This window comes from Manacus vitellinus, unplaced genomic scaffold (genome assembly GCF_001715985.3).
Source record: "Manacus vitellinus isolate BGI_N305 unplaced genomic scaffold, ASM171598v3 scaffold_23_pilon, whole genome shotgun sequence".
Classification (NCBI taxonomy): Eukaryota; Metazoa; Chordata; class Aves; order Passeriformes; family Pipridae; genus Manacus; species Manacus vitellinus.
Genome location: NW_021939718.1, coordinates 2,368,638 through 2,385,301, shown reverse-complemented (window position 1 = coordinate 2,385,301; position 16,664 = coordinate 2,368,638). Strand labels below are relative to the sequence as shown.

At 36.6% G+C, this 16,664-nt stretch overlaps 1 protein-coding gene across 2 annotated transcripts in view; it reads left to right on the top strand.

Moving 5' to 3' along the window:
* Window positions 1-15,976, top strand: part of CHD1 (chromodomain helicase DNA binding protein 1) — a 57,977-nt gene extending 42,001 nt beyond the window's left edge. The window contains exons 24-36 of one of the 2 annotated variants that reach the window (XM_018072850.2): window positions 315-356; window positions 1,092-1,222; window positions 1,596-1,734; window positions 2,442-2,592; window positions 3,609-3,731; window positions 4,103-4,240; window positions 6,467-6,730; window positions 7,157-7,297; window positions 10,597-10,775; window positions 12,697-12,793; window positions 12,995-13,052; window positions 14,004-14,214; window positions 14,403-15,976. In XM_018072850.2, coding sequence (XP_017928339.1) covers window positions 315-356; window positions 1,092-1,222; window positions 1,596-1,734; window positions 2,442-2,592; window positions 3,609-3,731; window positions 4,103-4,240; window positions 6,467-6,730; window positions 7,157-7,297; window positions 10,597-10,775; window positions 12,697-12,793; window positions 12,995-13,052; window positions 14,004-14,214; window positions 14,403-14,766 — 2,038 coding nt within the window. In that variant the 3' untranslated portion in view covers window positions 14,767-15,976. The remainder of the gene's footprint in view (window positions 1-314; window positions 357-1,091; window positions 1,223-1,595; window positions 1,735-2,441; window positions 2,593-3,608; window positions 3,732-4,102; window positions 4,241-6,466; window positions 6,731-7,156; window positions 7,298-10,596; window positions 10,776-12,696; window positions 12,794-12,994; window positions 13,053-14,003; window positions 14,215-14,402) is intronic. The other variant, XM_018072851.2, reaches the window with a different exon arrangement.
* The last annotated feature ends 688 nt before the right edge of the window (window positions 15,977-16,664 follow it).

The window sequence follows — 16,664 nt, the reverse complement described above, 5'->3', positions numbered from 1 at the left end:
AACATAATGTCTGAAATATTGATATACTGTAAATACGCATTCAGTTTTTATGATTAGATACATACAGCTGCTGAATCTTTGGAGTTTTGAAATTAATAAAGTAATTTCTGAAATAAATTATACCTTCTATTGTTTTATTTACATCATTTCTTAAACTGATAAAACTGACTTTGTTTGGGTTATCCAAGTATATGAAACTGCCCTCCTCACTGTACCTTCCCCCCTATTGCCAATATATAATTTTTAAACAATTTTAAAAGCAATGTAGTTTGTTAAGAATATATTTAAATGGCAAAATTATTTTCTCTTACTAGGTTTATCAAGAGTTACAAGAAATTTGGTGGCCCTCTTGAAAGGTAAAGTTGTTTGGTGATTATTTGTGTAGCAATTTGGAATCTTGTTTTCATAAAAATTGGAATGTACCGTGAAACCTTAGGCAGTAGAGAAAATACATCATCTGGTTTTTTGCCTTGAATATAGCATGACTTTAGCTGACGGTCTTTCACTTTTTCATGTATGGTATGTGTGCAAACAGCTACCCAACAGACCTTTCCATTTGCAGGAATACTTACTCTCTTTCTTTATGTTTACCTGCTGACTTGTTTTATCTTCATTTGTGATAGTCATTCAGTTGTCATGTTTGATAACCTGTTAAAAGCCTATCAGTTTACCCACTGTCAGTGTTGCATTTTTCGTATTGAAATTTTCATATTTCTTCATTATTCCTATTTTAAGAAAAACTTCCCAACCTTATTTTCATTAAAAATATTAATAGTTCATATGAAAATATGATACATATATATATATGATATAATGATTCCTTTTCTAAAGAAATGTGTAGTAATTTATGCAGAAATGTGCTAGGGTTAGTGTCCTTTACACTTCCTTTTTTACCACCCTTTGTTACCTGAATCATATACAGGTTTTTTTTCTTGGTTCAAAATTGTACAGAGTGCAGAAAGCACAGGTGGCTTATTTGATATTATTATTGGTAACTTATTTGATCATTTTTCTAGTACCAAAGTCTGAAGGAGTCATTCAAAGTTGCCAAAGTTTCAGAGGTATAAAAATGTGTATTTGTTTTATTACAGGTTAGATGCTGTAGCTAGAGATGCTGAGCTAGTTGATAAATCAGAGACAGATCTTAGACGTTTGGGGGAGCTTGTACATAATGGATGCATTAAAGCCTTAAAGGACAATTCATCTGGACAAGAAAGAGCAGGTACAGTGTTCAGGGGGCTTGAGAGGTCATTGAAAAGCGTCAAGAAGACTGAATTACTCATACACTCTAATCATAACAGAAAACAGTTTTGTTGGAAAATACAAAAATGTTGGCATACTGGGTGATTTAAAAAAGGGGTTATAGTAAGGTGACTGTTTTCCCTTTCTGTGTGTGACTTGTCACTGGAGAATGCAATGTTTTTGCTTTGCTGTGAAATTTAAAAATAATCCTGTTATTTGGAAGATTCTTTCATTCTGGAGCTTACTTCAAGCATTTAGTTAAGAAAAGGTCATTTGGTATAATTGTTTTCTTTACATTTTTCTGATGGTATTTGTAAAGGTAAATAATTTAATAGCTTTGTATTTATATTTAGGAGGGAGACTTGGGAAGGTTAAAGGCCCAACATTCCGAATCTCAGGAGTCCAGGTGAATGCAAAGCTAGTTATCTCTCACGAAGAAGAATTGGCACCATTGCACAAATCCATTCCTTCAGATCCAGAAGAAAGAAAAAGGTATTGATTTTTATATTTTTTAAAGGGCGCAGTAATGTAGAAAACTTGTTAAATTTTATTACCATTTTTCTGACAACTTGGACTCAAAGCACACTGTTAAAAGCATTATCCCTCTAATCCCCATAAGAAGTGGCAGCAGTAACCTGTTCCACATCGGTACTTCATCCTTTCTTCCCTTGCTATAGAAGCCAGTAACAGCTTTGACTTCTCAACTGTATTCACTAGGAACTGTGTTCAGTTACTAATAATAATTAGGACTAGAATTCAGGTTTGCTCAGGAGCTGCTAAATGCTTCTGCTTGGGAGGAATGTTCAAAGCACAGCAGTAGTTGTTTCTGCTCTCTGAAGTTTTTCCCTTGCCACCTTGTGTATCACAATTTCCAAACTATCCACTTAGTTAGCGGTTACACTTGGATGATGATTTTTGCTTTTATTCATGGCTAACAAACTCTGTAATGCAGCTTCTGGCAACAGACAGATGTCTGTTTTTCATATTTTAGTCTTAATAAGCTTTAAAAGACATTTCAGTGCTGATTTCAATAAATACTTTATGGAATTGTTAATAAAATATAATAATAAACACTTGGATTAATTTCTTAAAATTACCAGCTTGTTAGCAGAGAAAATAAATCTAGTTACATCACTTCTCCCTCACTAAGTTTCAGATGTAAAAATCCTTTATTTGTCTTTCTAATCCATTTCTTCTAGATATGTCATCCCATGCCACACGAAGGCTGCTCATTTTGATATAGAATGGGGTAAGGAAGATGATTCCAACTTGTTAATAGGCATCTATGAGTATGGTTATGGCAGCTGGGAAATGATAAAAATGGATCCTGATCTCAGTTTGACACAGAAGGTATGTCATCTACAACATTTCGTTAAGGACTATTTGTTTAGGTAGTGATACTATTAAGTAGAGTTACTGAAAGAGCTTATTTTATAATAAATGAAATTGCAGTTATATTATACATCAGTTATACTTCAGATCACCCTTCTTCTATATTGTTATATTTTAGGGTCTCGTGTATTTGGTTGCAGTATCTTTCTTGCAGTCACTTGTGTTGCCATGTTCTCATGTGGCTGGGCATCTGTCACTTGAATTTTTCTTTTCAAGTCTTTTCCTTCACTGTTTTGGATGTTCTGGTTTTGGTTATTTTGTGTTCTTGAACTTTTGAGAAGGGAGGTTTTTCTAGAAATTTGATTCAGTTTCCCTCTCCCCACTTAGTCCCCAGGTTCCTCAGTTGAAGCTGTTTTCTCTCCTGACATTGAGAGTAGCCATGCTAGAATTAGTGCAGTAGCCTCTTAGCAATAGTGAGAGACAGGTACTGAGGGAAAGACTGGGGTGAATGAAGTAAACTTTGTGGCACCGGCCTATAGATCTGGGATGTGAGGAGCCAGGTCTCTGTCCACATTTGTTTAATAATGATACCTACTCCTGCCTTCCATTAATTTGTCTGGTTTTTGAAACCATACGTTTGTATTTTTGGCATCTGCAATATACTGTAGTGAGTTCTACATTTAGAAGATGAATGAGTCAGAGCCAGGAGTTCAGTGACTGACTGGTATAGGTGCCCAGAATTTCTTAGAATAACTGTCAGAGTGGAGACAGAAATCTGAGACTGTTTTTTTGAGCTAATTTTAGACTGTGAGACGATTTCCAAGATTCTGCATTAGTTGCTTGATCGGAGAGGAGTGAAAACTTTAAGAAATTCTCCATTGCTCCAAGCATTCTGGCATATTTGTTAGGTATAGTTGGAGTGACTTGTTTACCGCTTCCTTTTGCAGAGGTTTTTCTGTTCTGTGTGCTGCAGGCTAACATCTGAGATTGATAATATGTACTCACAGCTGTGAAACTACCATTGTTCTCCTCAGATTTTGCCAGATGATCCCGATAAGAAACCCCAGGCCAAGCAGTTGCAGACCCGTGCAGACTACCTCATTAAATTACTGAATAAAGACCTTGCAAGGAAGGAAGCACAAAGGCTTGCTGGAGCAGTAAGTAAAATTTGGCATTCAGTAGTGAAATAAAACAATATGCTTCTAGTTGTGTCTGCTGATCCTTTTCTTTTTTTAGTTCTGCTCTTTTTTATTTGTGTAGTATTACTCTATTGGTAATCATAGTACATGAGACTAACTCAGAAAATTTATTGGAAGTTTCACGCTATCTTATTCTCTTATTATTTGTGTGTATTCTCTACACACATGTTGCACTATGCTCTGTCTCCAGTCCTGAAAAAAGCAGTGGTCATTAGTGGCAATAAATAAAAGGAACCCTCTCTTTGATGTAAAAACAAATACTTTTTTTGCAACTGTAGTGCAAAGATGCTTGTCATTTGACATTGTTAAAGAGATCAATTTGCTTTCAGGGCAATTCAAAGAGGCGGAAAGCAAGAACTAAAAAGAATAAGATGCTAAAGGCCGCAAAAATAAAAGAAGAAATAAAAAGTGATTCTTCACCACAGCCCTCAGAAAAATCTGATGAAGATGATGATGAGGATAATAAGGTGAGTATCTTTCACATGGTAAAGATGGCTATTTAGTTTTTCCTGTTAGTATCAATATGTATTTTGTCTTCTACTTGGCTTAATAAAATTAAAGCACCTGAACGTCGTCCTTTTCCTGTGGCCACCACAACTGATGTTGTATCAGTGCAGGCACATGGAAAATTGTATCTGTTCTAATGATAAGCCATAACTCAGAAGTTATGAGTAGTTTTCCAAATTTTTATAAAAAATGTTATTGTCTAGTTACTGGTGATATTGCTCAGTTTCAGCATTCTTTACAGATTTCAACACCGCATTTGATAGAAATGGAAGCCTAATGTATCACACAATTGTGAAACTAAGTGTTTTGGCTAGTGTGTTATAACTACTGACAGTGATTCTTAAGGTAAAGGTTTTTTTATTCGGCCTCTGGAAAATCATCAGGCTCAATTAGAAAGAGCAACATGAAAAAATTATATTTCAAGGCTTGCACTGAGAGCTCTTGTATACATCACGGCTCTCATTATCCAAAAAGACTGTTTAATCAACTGTTTAATCTTTTTGTGTTCTGTTGCTTCTGATATTTCTTTAGGCCTCTGCTTTTGTTAGATCTTTTTATTTTTGTCATTTATCACACAGGAAAACCAGTAGACATAAAAAGTTAGGGTTATGTCACAGCTAATTTTGGGATTTTGAAAGTAGTTGAAATAAATCAGTGGAAATCTATGTGTACCAATAATTTACTCCCTACTAGCTTTTAAAGTAAACTATTACAAACCATTGTAATTGTCTACTTGTTCTAAAGGAAAAAATACTTCCAGAAAAACAAAGTTAAAATTTATTCAGAGTTAGAAGGACCATGATAAATTTATAAAATTATAGTAATTTTTAACTAAAGCATTCCTGTATGTATTAAAATTGTACAATGAAAACAAAATATAAAGCGAGAGGGAAAAAAAAATCAGTGTAGACTGTCTTATGTTTACAGCTGAAATAATTTGCTAGGAATGAAAAGACTTAAGAACTGTAAGTGTCAACTAGTTTCAGTAAATTAATGCGGGCAACTAAACCTTAAAACTAAGCAGATTAAAGGGTTCATACCACTTAAAAATAAGTGTTAAGACTTCACCTCTACTCAGAAGACACTGCCAGCCAGTTGATTGACTTACTGTGTTTTGGGAAATTGCCTAGAATGCTGTCCCCTTTTGTGTATTTAATAACAGGTATTCATCACTTCAATACCTTTGGACATTGAGTATCAATTGCACTCCTGAAAACTAGACTATATACGAGAGACACCTAAATGATTGGCCTCAGCTGCTTAGCTGCCATACTGCATACAGGATTTAAAACTTACCTGTTTAACTGCTAGAATTATCAGGAAACTTCTGAAGTCACTGGATTGTTGCTAGAAGGCTTCCGTGATACCTAAACACTAGAGTCCTGTTTGGGCTGATTACTTCATACCTGATCTAAGTACTTGTTCAGTTAAGGTATTGGACATTCCTTGGCCTGCTTTTCTGCAACAGTTTCTATATGTGCCCTTCCAGCGTGTGTTTAAAGAGATGATAATGATTCTTGCACCTGTGTTACAATACTTTATTTACTGTCATATTTTTCTTGTGTCTGGAAGGATTTTAGTTTCTGTCTCTGGCCTTATAGGTGAACACTTCGAAGTCATGAACTGAGATTTTCACCTTCAAGTAGTTGAATGGGCCCCTATCAGACAGTCTGTAACTAATGCTTTTTTAAAGCCTAATGAAAACAAACAGCTCTGGAAAAGAGAAATTCGGGACTCTGTTACCTTCTCCTGTGAATGTTTAATATGGGATTGGTAAAAAGTTACTAGGACAAATCTAACTAGATCAGAGGTCTTCTAACATCCCCATCACTTGAGTGTGCTGACCAATCAGCTCAGTTTTGCAAGACCTGCCTCTTTTTAGATTTTAGCTCTTCAGAGTCTAAGTACCTTTAAAGGGACCGAATTTGAAGTTAATTCTAAGTTAAATGGACACAATTTCTCACACCTAGTGCCTCTGCCAAGTCAGTACTTGCTTTGTCACATCCAGGAAGTGCATGCGTAGTTCTCATCTGTCTTTGCAACTGCATTCAGTTCTATTTGATAGATGTTAAATTGTGTGTCCCAAAAGAAAGAATGAACAGATAAAAAGTGTTTTAATCTGATAGCTGTGAAACTGTATAGCTAGGAACTCAGTTTGACGTGACATATATGCTTGCATATTGCAGGATGAGATTGTTTCAGTGAAACATCTGCATAAAAAATTTAAAGCAGAGAAAGAAAATGAAGAAAAGCCTGAGCCAGATACTGGTATAAAGAAGGAAGCTGAAGAAAAAAGAGAGACAAAAGAAAAGGAAAATAAGAGGGATTTGAAAAGGGAGAAAAAAGAAAAAGAGGATAAGAAAGAATTAAAAGAAAAGGATATTAAAGAAAAGAGAGAAAACAAAGTAAAAGAATCCACACAGAAAGAAAAAGAAGTAAAGGAAGAGAAGGTAACTAGGTTTACTTGTCTTACATAGCACTAGAAAAGGCCACTAGGTTTATGTGAATGATTTTGAGATTAAAAGGTGTTTTGGGTCTGATCAGTTGTCATTTCATTATAGTCTTTTACATAATTTGAAGTTTTATTTTTCCTACCTGAAACCATGAGGACAGGCACTTGAAATGGGAAAGTACATCTTCAATGATACATCCCTTAGTTGGACTGAGAGTACAAGTGTGTGCAAAAGTTATTCTTTTCCTTTTTCATTTTCTATTTCCATCCCAGAGAAAGTAAAAAGTACTGTCACTGAATGTCAGCATAAATTTTATTCTTATTACTGAAGAGAATGCAGTAGTTATGGGGATTGTCATATATTAAAAGGTAATTCCAGAGCCAGAATGAAGTGTACTTAAATATTTTTGTATCTTGTTCTTAGGTAAATGAAATCAAATCTGAAAATAAAGAAAAAACTAAAAAAATTCCATTGTTGGATACTCCAGTTCATATTACTGCAACTAGTGAACCAGTTCCTATATCAGAAGAATCTGAAGAACTGGATCAGAAAACTTTTAGTGTGGTAAGTCCCCTTTCGTAAGTCAGTTTATGTTTATACTTAAGTTTATACTTAATATACTTAATAGTCTAAATGAGGACAATTTCTGATATTCCTGATACTCTTACTGAGCACAGTAGTGCAGGTGATCTTTCCCAGATAAAGTCTCAGATCAATGAATGCTATTGACAGTGTACAAAAATAATTTTTTACTGCATTCCTGCACTTCTGTTTTGCTTTTTTACTGTATTTACTCAGGATAGTACAAAAAAATATCCCATGGTTTGTGTGATGAATAAACTCTACAGATATATCCATCCTCAGGAGTCACTTGTGTATCCTTCTTCTTAAAGAGGAGACATGAATGAACTTAAAAGCAATTGATGGAGTCTCTGGCTTCACCTTATCATATATGCTTTTCTTCTTTGTTAGATAGCAAGAAAAATTAGGTTTCAGCACTTGTCTGCTGAAGTATTGCAAACTTCATTTAGTAGACACAGGAAGGAAAAAATGCTAAAGCCTTTAGAAATACCTTGCTGAAGTAATGTCTATGACACTAAAATAATTCTGTTTAATGACTACTTCTGACTAAGAACTGAATTAACATTTGAGAATAATGTATGTACACACAGTTTATGTGAAGTTTTATAGGTTAGCTGGGGCCTTTGGGAGAGTATTAATGAGTTACTTTGAGCAGCTGTTCTCCTGTGGTGGTTTTGTCATTCAGATTGCAACAGTTGTGTGTTTTTGCCAGCCAGATCTGTTCAGGCTGTTGTGGGTGCTGGCTGTGACGTGCCAATAGGATTCTCTTGAGTTTGGTAGTGGTTTTATTCTGAACATTCCAAGTAACTCACTTGTGATTTTCAGCATTGGCCTTCAGTAATTCAGGTGGATATGTTTGTGTGGCTAATGACAGAAAATCATAAGTTATATTTTTCTGATCACTTCTTTATTTAAGAAGTGCACTGTTTAAGCTGTCTTTTTAAAGGCTACTTTAATCTGTGGCTAATGCAGTATGTAATCCAAATGCTTAATTAATTTAGTGGCATGAGCTGGCAGTGGAACAGCTTCCCCAGTTTTTCTGAGTTGTCCCTAGATGCTTACATGGTAATCGTAATATTTCATTTCATTCCATTCCAGATATTTGTTTGATTTTCTAGGTTTGGTAGCGTATACAAAAATGGCACTGGGAAGGGGGGGGAGTGTTCTGGAAGGTATGTTTATCATCAGCTGCCATGGTCAGGTGCAGTCTAATCAAACATTTAACTGCACTTTTAAATCGAATTGAGTTGTTCAGGCTTAACTTACTTCACTCACTATGACAAGCAGAAAATGCATGTCACGTTTACCATGCCACTGTACTTCGATACTATTCCTAAGCAAGTGTCTGTAATTTAAACCCTGCCAACTGGGTTTATCTGGATTTATTATTAAAACATTGGATTCCAAGTGTGAAAATTCAAGAATGCGCAACCTTTATTTGAGTTGACATCTCTGTTTTTGCTGGTCTAGGCATCCCCTCTACTCAGTGCTGATGAGACCACATTTCCAGTGCTGTGTCCAGTTCTGAGCCTCTCACTTTGAGAAGGACATTGAGGTGCTGGAGTGTGTCCAGAAAAGGGCAGTGGAGATGGCGAAGGGTCTGGAGCACAAGGTTTATGAGGAGCAGCTGAGGGAGCTGGGGGTGTTTAGCCTGGAGACAAGTAGGCTCAGTGGAGACCTTATTGCTGTCTAAAACTACCTGGAAGGAAGTGTAGCCAAGTGGAAGTTGGCCTCTTCTCCCAGGCAACCAGTGACAGGACAAGGAGGAGCATCCCAAGTAGTGCCAGGAGATGTTCAGGTTGGGTATTAGGGAAAATTTCTTCACTGAAAGAGTGGTTAAGCACTGGAACAGGCTGCCCCGGGAGGTGGTGATGTCACCATCCCTGGAAGTGTTCAAAAATAAAATAACTGGATGTGGGACTTCATAATACTTCAGTGGGTATGGTGGTGTTCGGTTAAAGATGGGACTTAATGATCTTGGAGGTTGTTTATCTTTATGGTTCCATACCCAAACTAGCTTTCCTCTGGGTAGCTCAAGTTCTGCTAATATCTGCATAGGAGTGAGGTTTGAAAAATGTCTATAGAAGCGATTTTGATCCTTTGCTGGATGCCAGGTGTAATTGTTGCAGAAAGTATTTGTTTGAAATGTACTGAAAACTCTCATATTTAATTTTGCCATTGAGTTTGTATAGCTTTCTAGGTGCTAAAAAGTGTAAATCTTGTCCTACATGATTGTGCTCAAAGTTTTAATTGTAAAATCCATTTGTAATAATGTAATTTTCCACAGAAATCCTGTATATTAAATCAGTGCTTGCGTGGCATCCCACCCTTAAGGGGAAGGGAGTGCGCAAGATTCATAGATGCTCGTGGTCAAAAAGAATGACAAAAGTCAGAGGGTCTGCAAAAGTTTACAATATTTTTTTACTAAATTATACCCTTGACATGGAAATCTGTATGTTCTTCCCTGACCTGCCAGATAAGCCCACTGCAGTGGTTTTTGTACAGAGGGGTGGGGTGAAAGGGGGAGGGAGGGAGCGAGAAAGGAACAGATGGTGGGGAGAAAGGGAGGGAAAAACAACTATCAGCAGTCCTGGCTCTAGCATTGATCCAGCAAGGTATCCAGGGCCCTTGGGGTGCCCACACACCTGGGCTTTGTGGGGCAACCTTTTCATAGATAAGTTTTCCCTCCCTGGAGGTCAAGTTTCTCGCTACGCACATCAGTTACCATGGGCAGTCAGTCCTTCTAGGCCTTACTGGAAATGGGTTGGAGGGCTCTGGGGGTCTTGGGTGGTCTTGTTGCCCCCTTGACAGTCCATGCCTCATCTTCACTCCTGTGCCTGCACAGTACTGTGTTGTGCTTATCTTCAGGAGCCAGAACAAGGATGTTTGTCCCAGAAAAGTGCTGCCCTAACTCTGTATGGGTCCCTTCTCCAGCCACAACAATCCTTTGCTGGCTCCACAGCTGCCCAGCTACTAGTGTTTGAGACGTACACATTAGCACCCTTATCTTCCAGGCTTCTACATCTTGATATCTGTATTTTATACAATCTTTCATAGATAATAAATTTCCAATTTGGTTTATAATACAACTTGTTCCAAAGGAAACCTGCAAAATATTTTCAGGAGCTGTGAGAAAGTCTTGTGTTTCATTTGACAGTATTGTCTTCACCTGCATATATATATATCACAGTAAAAGGTGGATCATGTTTTAGAATATTTTTTTCCTTTTGAATTGATATTTTGAATTTTGAATCACTTGATTAATTTTTTCCGTTTTACAGTGCAAAGAAAGAATGAGACCTGTCAAAGCAGCATTGAAACAGCTGGATCGACCAGAGAAGGGCCTTTCTGAAAGAGAGCAGCTGGAACACACTAGACAGTGTCTTATCAAAATTGGGGATCACATTACTGAATGTCTAAAAGAGTACACAAATCCTGAACAAATTAAACAGTGGAGAAAGTAAGTTATTTATTCTCCTTAGGTTTGCTTGAAAAAGGGAAATCTGTAGTTGCTTCTATTAAGCAGAATAGCTTTTAGTTATTTCTCCTTTTTTTTTCCTCTCTTTCTTGTATCTTTCTGCTCTTTTAAATAGGAATCTATAGAAAGGTGATTATACATTGTTCTGACTTTAAATGGATTGACATTAAGCATTTGCTGCACATCAGTGCATTTTGCTCAGTGGGTGGAGACATCTCACTACTTAATGCTGAAAGCAGACACTGAGGAACTCATCACTAAGCTGTGTTTAGTGGAAGAGCATTCTTACCCTTAAGGATCTGCTTTTTCAACTTTCAACTTTAGATGGTTTTGGTGGTTTATAATTCCTGCTGAAAATACACAGTTCTACAGTTGTGTTGAACTTTTTATGAATTCTTTATTGTTCTAAAAATGTATTCTCATCATGGCTAGGCTTCGCGAACAAAGATTTGGGAAGGCTCTATCCACATTTGCTACAGGCACGCTGGTGGCTTATGAGGCCAATGTGTGACAGACATATCTGATTGCAAAAGGCACAGCAGAAAGACATTACATATTACATATTAACTATGACTTGATAAAAGTATTTATCATAATGTGCTCAGATGCATTTTAAAAGTGAGAGAAGAGTTTACATCTTTATGAGGCGACAATTTTAAAAAAAAATCTTGCTTTGTAAACTATATTTCATTGTTACGTTCTTAATGCAATTTGAGTTGCTTCTATCAGAATGTGCACTTAATATCTTTATTGAGATTGAAAATACATCCTGTGCTTCTGTTCCGCTAAGGGTTGCATTTTCTTGAAGACTTCTTTTAGTGTAGAATGCTTCTGCTGATTTTAATATCTTTACTTCAAAATATTTAGGTGATCTGAGATACAAAAGTAAGATCCATGTCTTACATTTTGGTAAATGTTATATTTTTTAAGTGGGAACTTGAAATAGAGCTATTATTCGTAATAATGCTACAATATTATGTGTAGATTAATAAAATACGTATCTCAACTATCCTTTATAAGAAGTGGTGTAACTTCTATAAAGTTATAATGGTCTCATTAGAGTCAGCATTGACTGGTTGTCTACTTTTGCAAACTTCTAGACAGAAATTACTATGTTTAAATAATCACAGTGAAGGAGCAGACTGTTGCTTCCTGAGCCTAACACTTCAAATATTTCTCAACACCAGTATTCTGTAGACTCTTAAGCATTCCACCTCCAAATTTGACTAAAAGAATTCTGTATCTGTTGAAAGAGCTTTACCTGTGATTATAGAAGCAAATGTTTCCTTAACAATTCCGACATCCTGACAACACAAGACCTGATTTGTTTTTCTTTGGTTCCTTCAAGCACAGATTAGTCACAAATTTATTTCTGTATGACCTCCATTGTCTTTCACAGTTCTCACTTGGTTTCAAAAGCTTTGACCAGACTTAATTCTCCCCAGTATTCTCATATAATAAAGCTTGTTCGTCAAGATAAGAGATTTCAAGTTTGAAAGAATTTTTACTACTTTTTCTTTCCTAATTTTTTTATTTACAATGTGGTAAATACTCAAACAAGCATTTAGAAGACGTATTTAGATTGATAGCTACATTTTTAAGCATTTCAGGAAAATTAACAGAATTGTTATTAGTACTACTTTCCATGCACTTTGCAGTCTGAAGTACTTACAAAAATATTAAGAAGTGACTAATTGTTAAAGGAATTAGCCTTTCAAATGGGTTTTTTTTCAGGTACATAGTATTTATTGTGCAATTAGGCAATACTGTGTAGATTTCATAGTATTTTTGGTTTACTGAAGTACTGTTCAGATTATTTCAGTTAAATCCATGTTCTGTTGCATAATATAGGGAAAATAAATTTATGGAAGAATTATAACTTCTCTCCTTTCTTCTTCTTCAGAAATCTGTGGATTTTTGTCTCCAAGTTTACGGAATTTGATGCCAGAAAGCTGCACAAACTGTATAAACATGCAATCAAAAAACGCCAAGAGTCTCAAGTAATATATTTTATATATATATGTATATTTTAAGTTTTATAACTCTTCCATTATCTTTAAAGGATTATAAGGAACACAGAAATACAGTTCAAGTAGCATTTGTGTTTGTATCATTGCAGTATCTTTTGTTAGGATATTTTTCTAGTGTATCCAGATGAACTTTGGGATTTACCATTATGCTTTTGTACTTGTCTCTTTTAGCAACACAATGACCAGAATGTTAGTACCAATGTGAATACACATGTAATTAGAAATCCAGGTAAGAAACCTTAAGTATAACCTTAAGTATAATCTTGTGTTAGATATCTTAAGTTTTCATGTTTATTTCATTTCACATGTCTCCTAGGTCTGTTTTCCACACTGCTAAGTACCATAAAGAAAGGCTGATTAGCCAGACTTCACTGGTTTCACCAGTTTGCTGATGAAATCCAGCTGAGTGTAGACTGAAGCTGGCACTTAACAGGGTTATTTGACTGTCCTTTAGAAAAATTCAGAAACATTTTTTGTTTTAAATTTTGGGAAGGATGAGAGGTCTGCTCAAAACCTGTAAATTTCTTGGAAATTCTGTGCCTGTTTGCAGCTGTTGTAATGTCACTCCAGTGTAAGAAAGCAAGTTACTCCTTGCAGTCGTAGTTTGTCATTAGTTACATAGGCTGTCTTTTATTGTTGACAAAATCACTGGGTTTTTTCCTGTGTTAGCACACCTGCCTTCTCGTATGTAATACTTCTTTTTATCTGGTGTGATGGAACACTTCGAGTAAATTTTCATGGCCTTAAAATCAGCATCGCGTATTTTGGGAATACCACTGGAATTCTTTTGCTGACAAGGTGTACCTTTAAAACTGTTACCCATACAAAGTCCTTCCCTTCTTAGAGGGGAAGTTGCTGCCATTCTATCTAAAATTGCTCTGCTGGAGGCACCTCTATTCACTGCTCATTTGGACCACACTTTGCTTCATAGGCTGAATGCAGAGGTTGAGAAGTTCAGTTTCCAAGTCCTACACATCTACATTCCACCTTGCTTCCCTCTTTTAAGGTTTCTTTCCATTCACTGGTGTTAGTGCATTTGTCTTTCAACTGCTTAGACATTGTTTCATTTAAATCGTGTCACTTTCATACTCCTTTGCATCAGACAGGTAGCAGTGCTGTTTGAATTAGGTGAAGTAAAGACTTTATGAGACTTCCTTTTAACCTCTGCTTTATTAAACAGATGTGGAAAGACTGAAGGAGAATACAAACCACGATGACAGTAGCAGGGACAGTTACTCTTCTGACAGACATTTGTCACAATACCATGATCATCACAAAGACAGGCATCAGGGGGACACTTATAAGAAAAGCGACTCAAGGAAAAGGCCCTATTCAGCCTTCAGCAACGGAAAAGATCACAGAGAGTGGGATCACTACAAACAAGACAGCAGGTCAGTTTCTCAAGCAGTTTTGAAATCTGGTCAGAATTCCTTTCCTGTTTTTGTAGCAAGCACTGCACAGTCTCTTCTGAGTGATGCAAAGTTGCAACAGTGTCTCTAATGCCAGTCTGTCGATTTGACATAATTGTGGCTCTTAATGTGTTCAGTAACTCTAATATGAATAATTTCATATTTTATAGATACTACAGTGATATTAAACATAGAAAGTTAGATGACTACAGGAGCAGAGACCACAGGTCAAACCTGGAGGGAAGTTTAAAAGACAGTCGGGCTCATTCGGATCATCGTTCCCATTCAGACCACAGGATACATTTGGATCACCGTTCCACTTCCGAATACAGCCATCATAAATCACCTAGGGACTACAGGTATCACTCAGACTGGCAAATGGACCACAGAGCTTCGGGTAGTGGCCCAAGGTCGCCATTGGATCAGAGGTCTCCTTATGGTTCAAGATCTCCCCTAGGTCACAGATCTCCATTTGAACACTCATCAGATCACAAAAGTACACCTGAACATACATGGAGCAGCCGGAAAACATAACAAAGACTGACACTTGCTGGACCTTCTTTTAGCCATATACAGTAAACTAACACAGTAATTGCCTTACATGACTTGAAAGATACAGACGGGATATTCTATCAGTAGCAGTATTGTTACTTCTTTCCAGGATGCAAGGTCTATTATCCCAACAGAAGAAAAATATTTTTGTATTTAAAGTTTATGCTGCACTGTGCTGCAAATGCTGTGGCACTTTTTTTAAGAAATGGAAGATGTTTACTTTTACAGGGACCTCAACACTGCCCATTTCAGACTGGATCTTACTATAAAACTCTTCATGTCAAAGTGGTTTGAGGCTGATAATGTTTTAAGTTATGTTTGTAAACGAACTTTTAAACACTGACCTGTGCTCATATTTCAGGAGGGAATGGGGAGATTATTTTTTTTCTTAGTAAAGAACTCTCAAGGACTTTGTTCACTTTCCAAAGCTACTTGTTTACATTGTACACTGCGACCACCTTGCCGCTTTTCATCACAAGCTTGAATATTTAAATTCTGTACCTATAACTGTAAAATAGCCAGGATTTCTCCTGTTTGTGATCAGTTACAATGCCTTTTTACAAAACAAACAAACAAATAATAAAAAAAAGCAAAACACAAACAAATGGCTGTAAATTGTTGTAAATTTATTAAATGAGCTTTTCCCCCCCTCAGGCTTTTTTCGACTGTTCCTTTCCCCACCAACTCAGGCCTTCTTGTCACAAGTATGAAATAAAATCAGTGTACTTATATGTTTCAATAAAAGATCTTGATGGAGTCACTCCTCAGAATGTAAAAATGGGGAAAGGGAACATTTTATTCCACTTAGTGCTCCCTTTATTGGATACTTTAGAAACACGTTTTGGGGTTTTGTTTGGGTTTTTTTCCCTATTAACCTGTCAGTGTTGTGATTGTTTGTAATGAAATGGTAAGAAATACCCAGCTAAACTGTGCTCTGGAAAGCTTTTCAGGTGCATTGGTTTTAAAGGAGGAATGTTGAGTATCAGAAGACTTCAGTATCCAAATCAGTCAAAATTCATTGTAAATTCATTTGTGTTCCCTCTTCGACATGGGCAATAATGTCAAATGTGCTATGCAGCTAGTTAATATTTTAGAAGATTTGAATTATGACTTTATTGACAGAATTGTTACAATGCACACTGATTGTACATAGATAACTTCTATCTGACAAATTAAATTTAAACTAAAAGGACATGTGGGTCTCGTAGTTTTCTCCTATGTTTTTCTCTACAGTGTTACTTTTTCTCACATTTACCCATAAAAGCATTAAAAGTACTAAATTTTAATCCCTGTGACAAGTAGGGAGAATACCTAGCCTGGCATCATTTGGCAGGAGCTGTGTCTGTTGTTCTAGTTTTATTCCACTCTTGCAATGTTAAGCATTTTTTCCAGTTAGACAGGTTTGTATGAAAGGATCAACATAGAATCAAAAATCTGTCCATGGAGTATTTCTTAGATCTCAGTGTAGGCACATTAAGTGTTAAGCTCATTTAGTGTAGGCTGGGACTTGGTTAATTAGTGCTGCTTCATTTCTTAGCTCTTCATCATGACAGGGTCTAGAGGGTTTGAGTTGTTCTGCTTTCAAGCTTGATGGCTGCAGCAGTGTTTAGGCAGCAGAGTGGTGTCTGATAAGGTTGTGCACCTTCCACTTCCAGGGGGGAAAATCTAGAAGCGGGAGTATCTCTGATCCCTGCCCCAATTCTCCCTGCTCAGGAAGTGCTGTACAGATCCATCAGGAGAGCACAGACAGGGCATCCCACCAAGCCTACACCAGTTCAGCTGTTAGGGCACTGTGATCTCACTCACTGTGACCAGCCTCACTGTGGTTGGTCTGCAGATGTTTGCAGTGAAGATACCTCAGGTCTCTCAAATACTTGGTG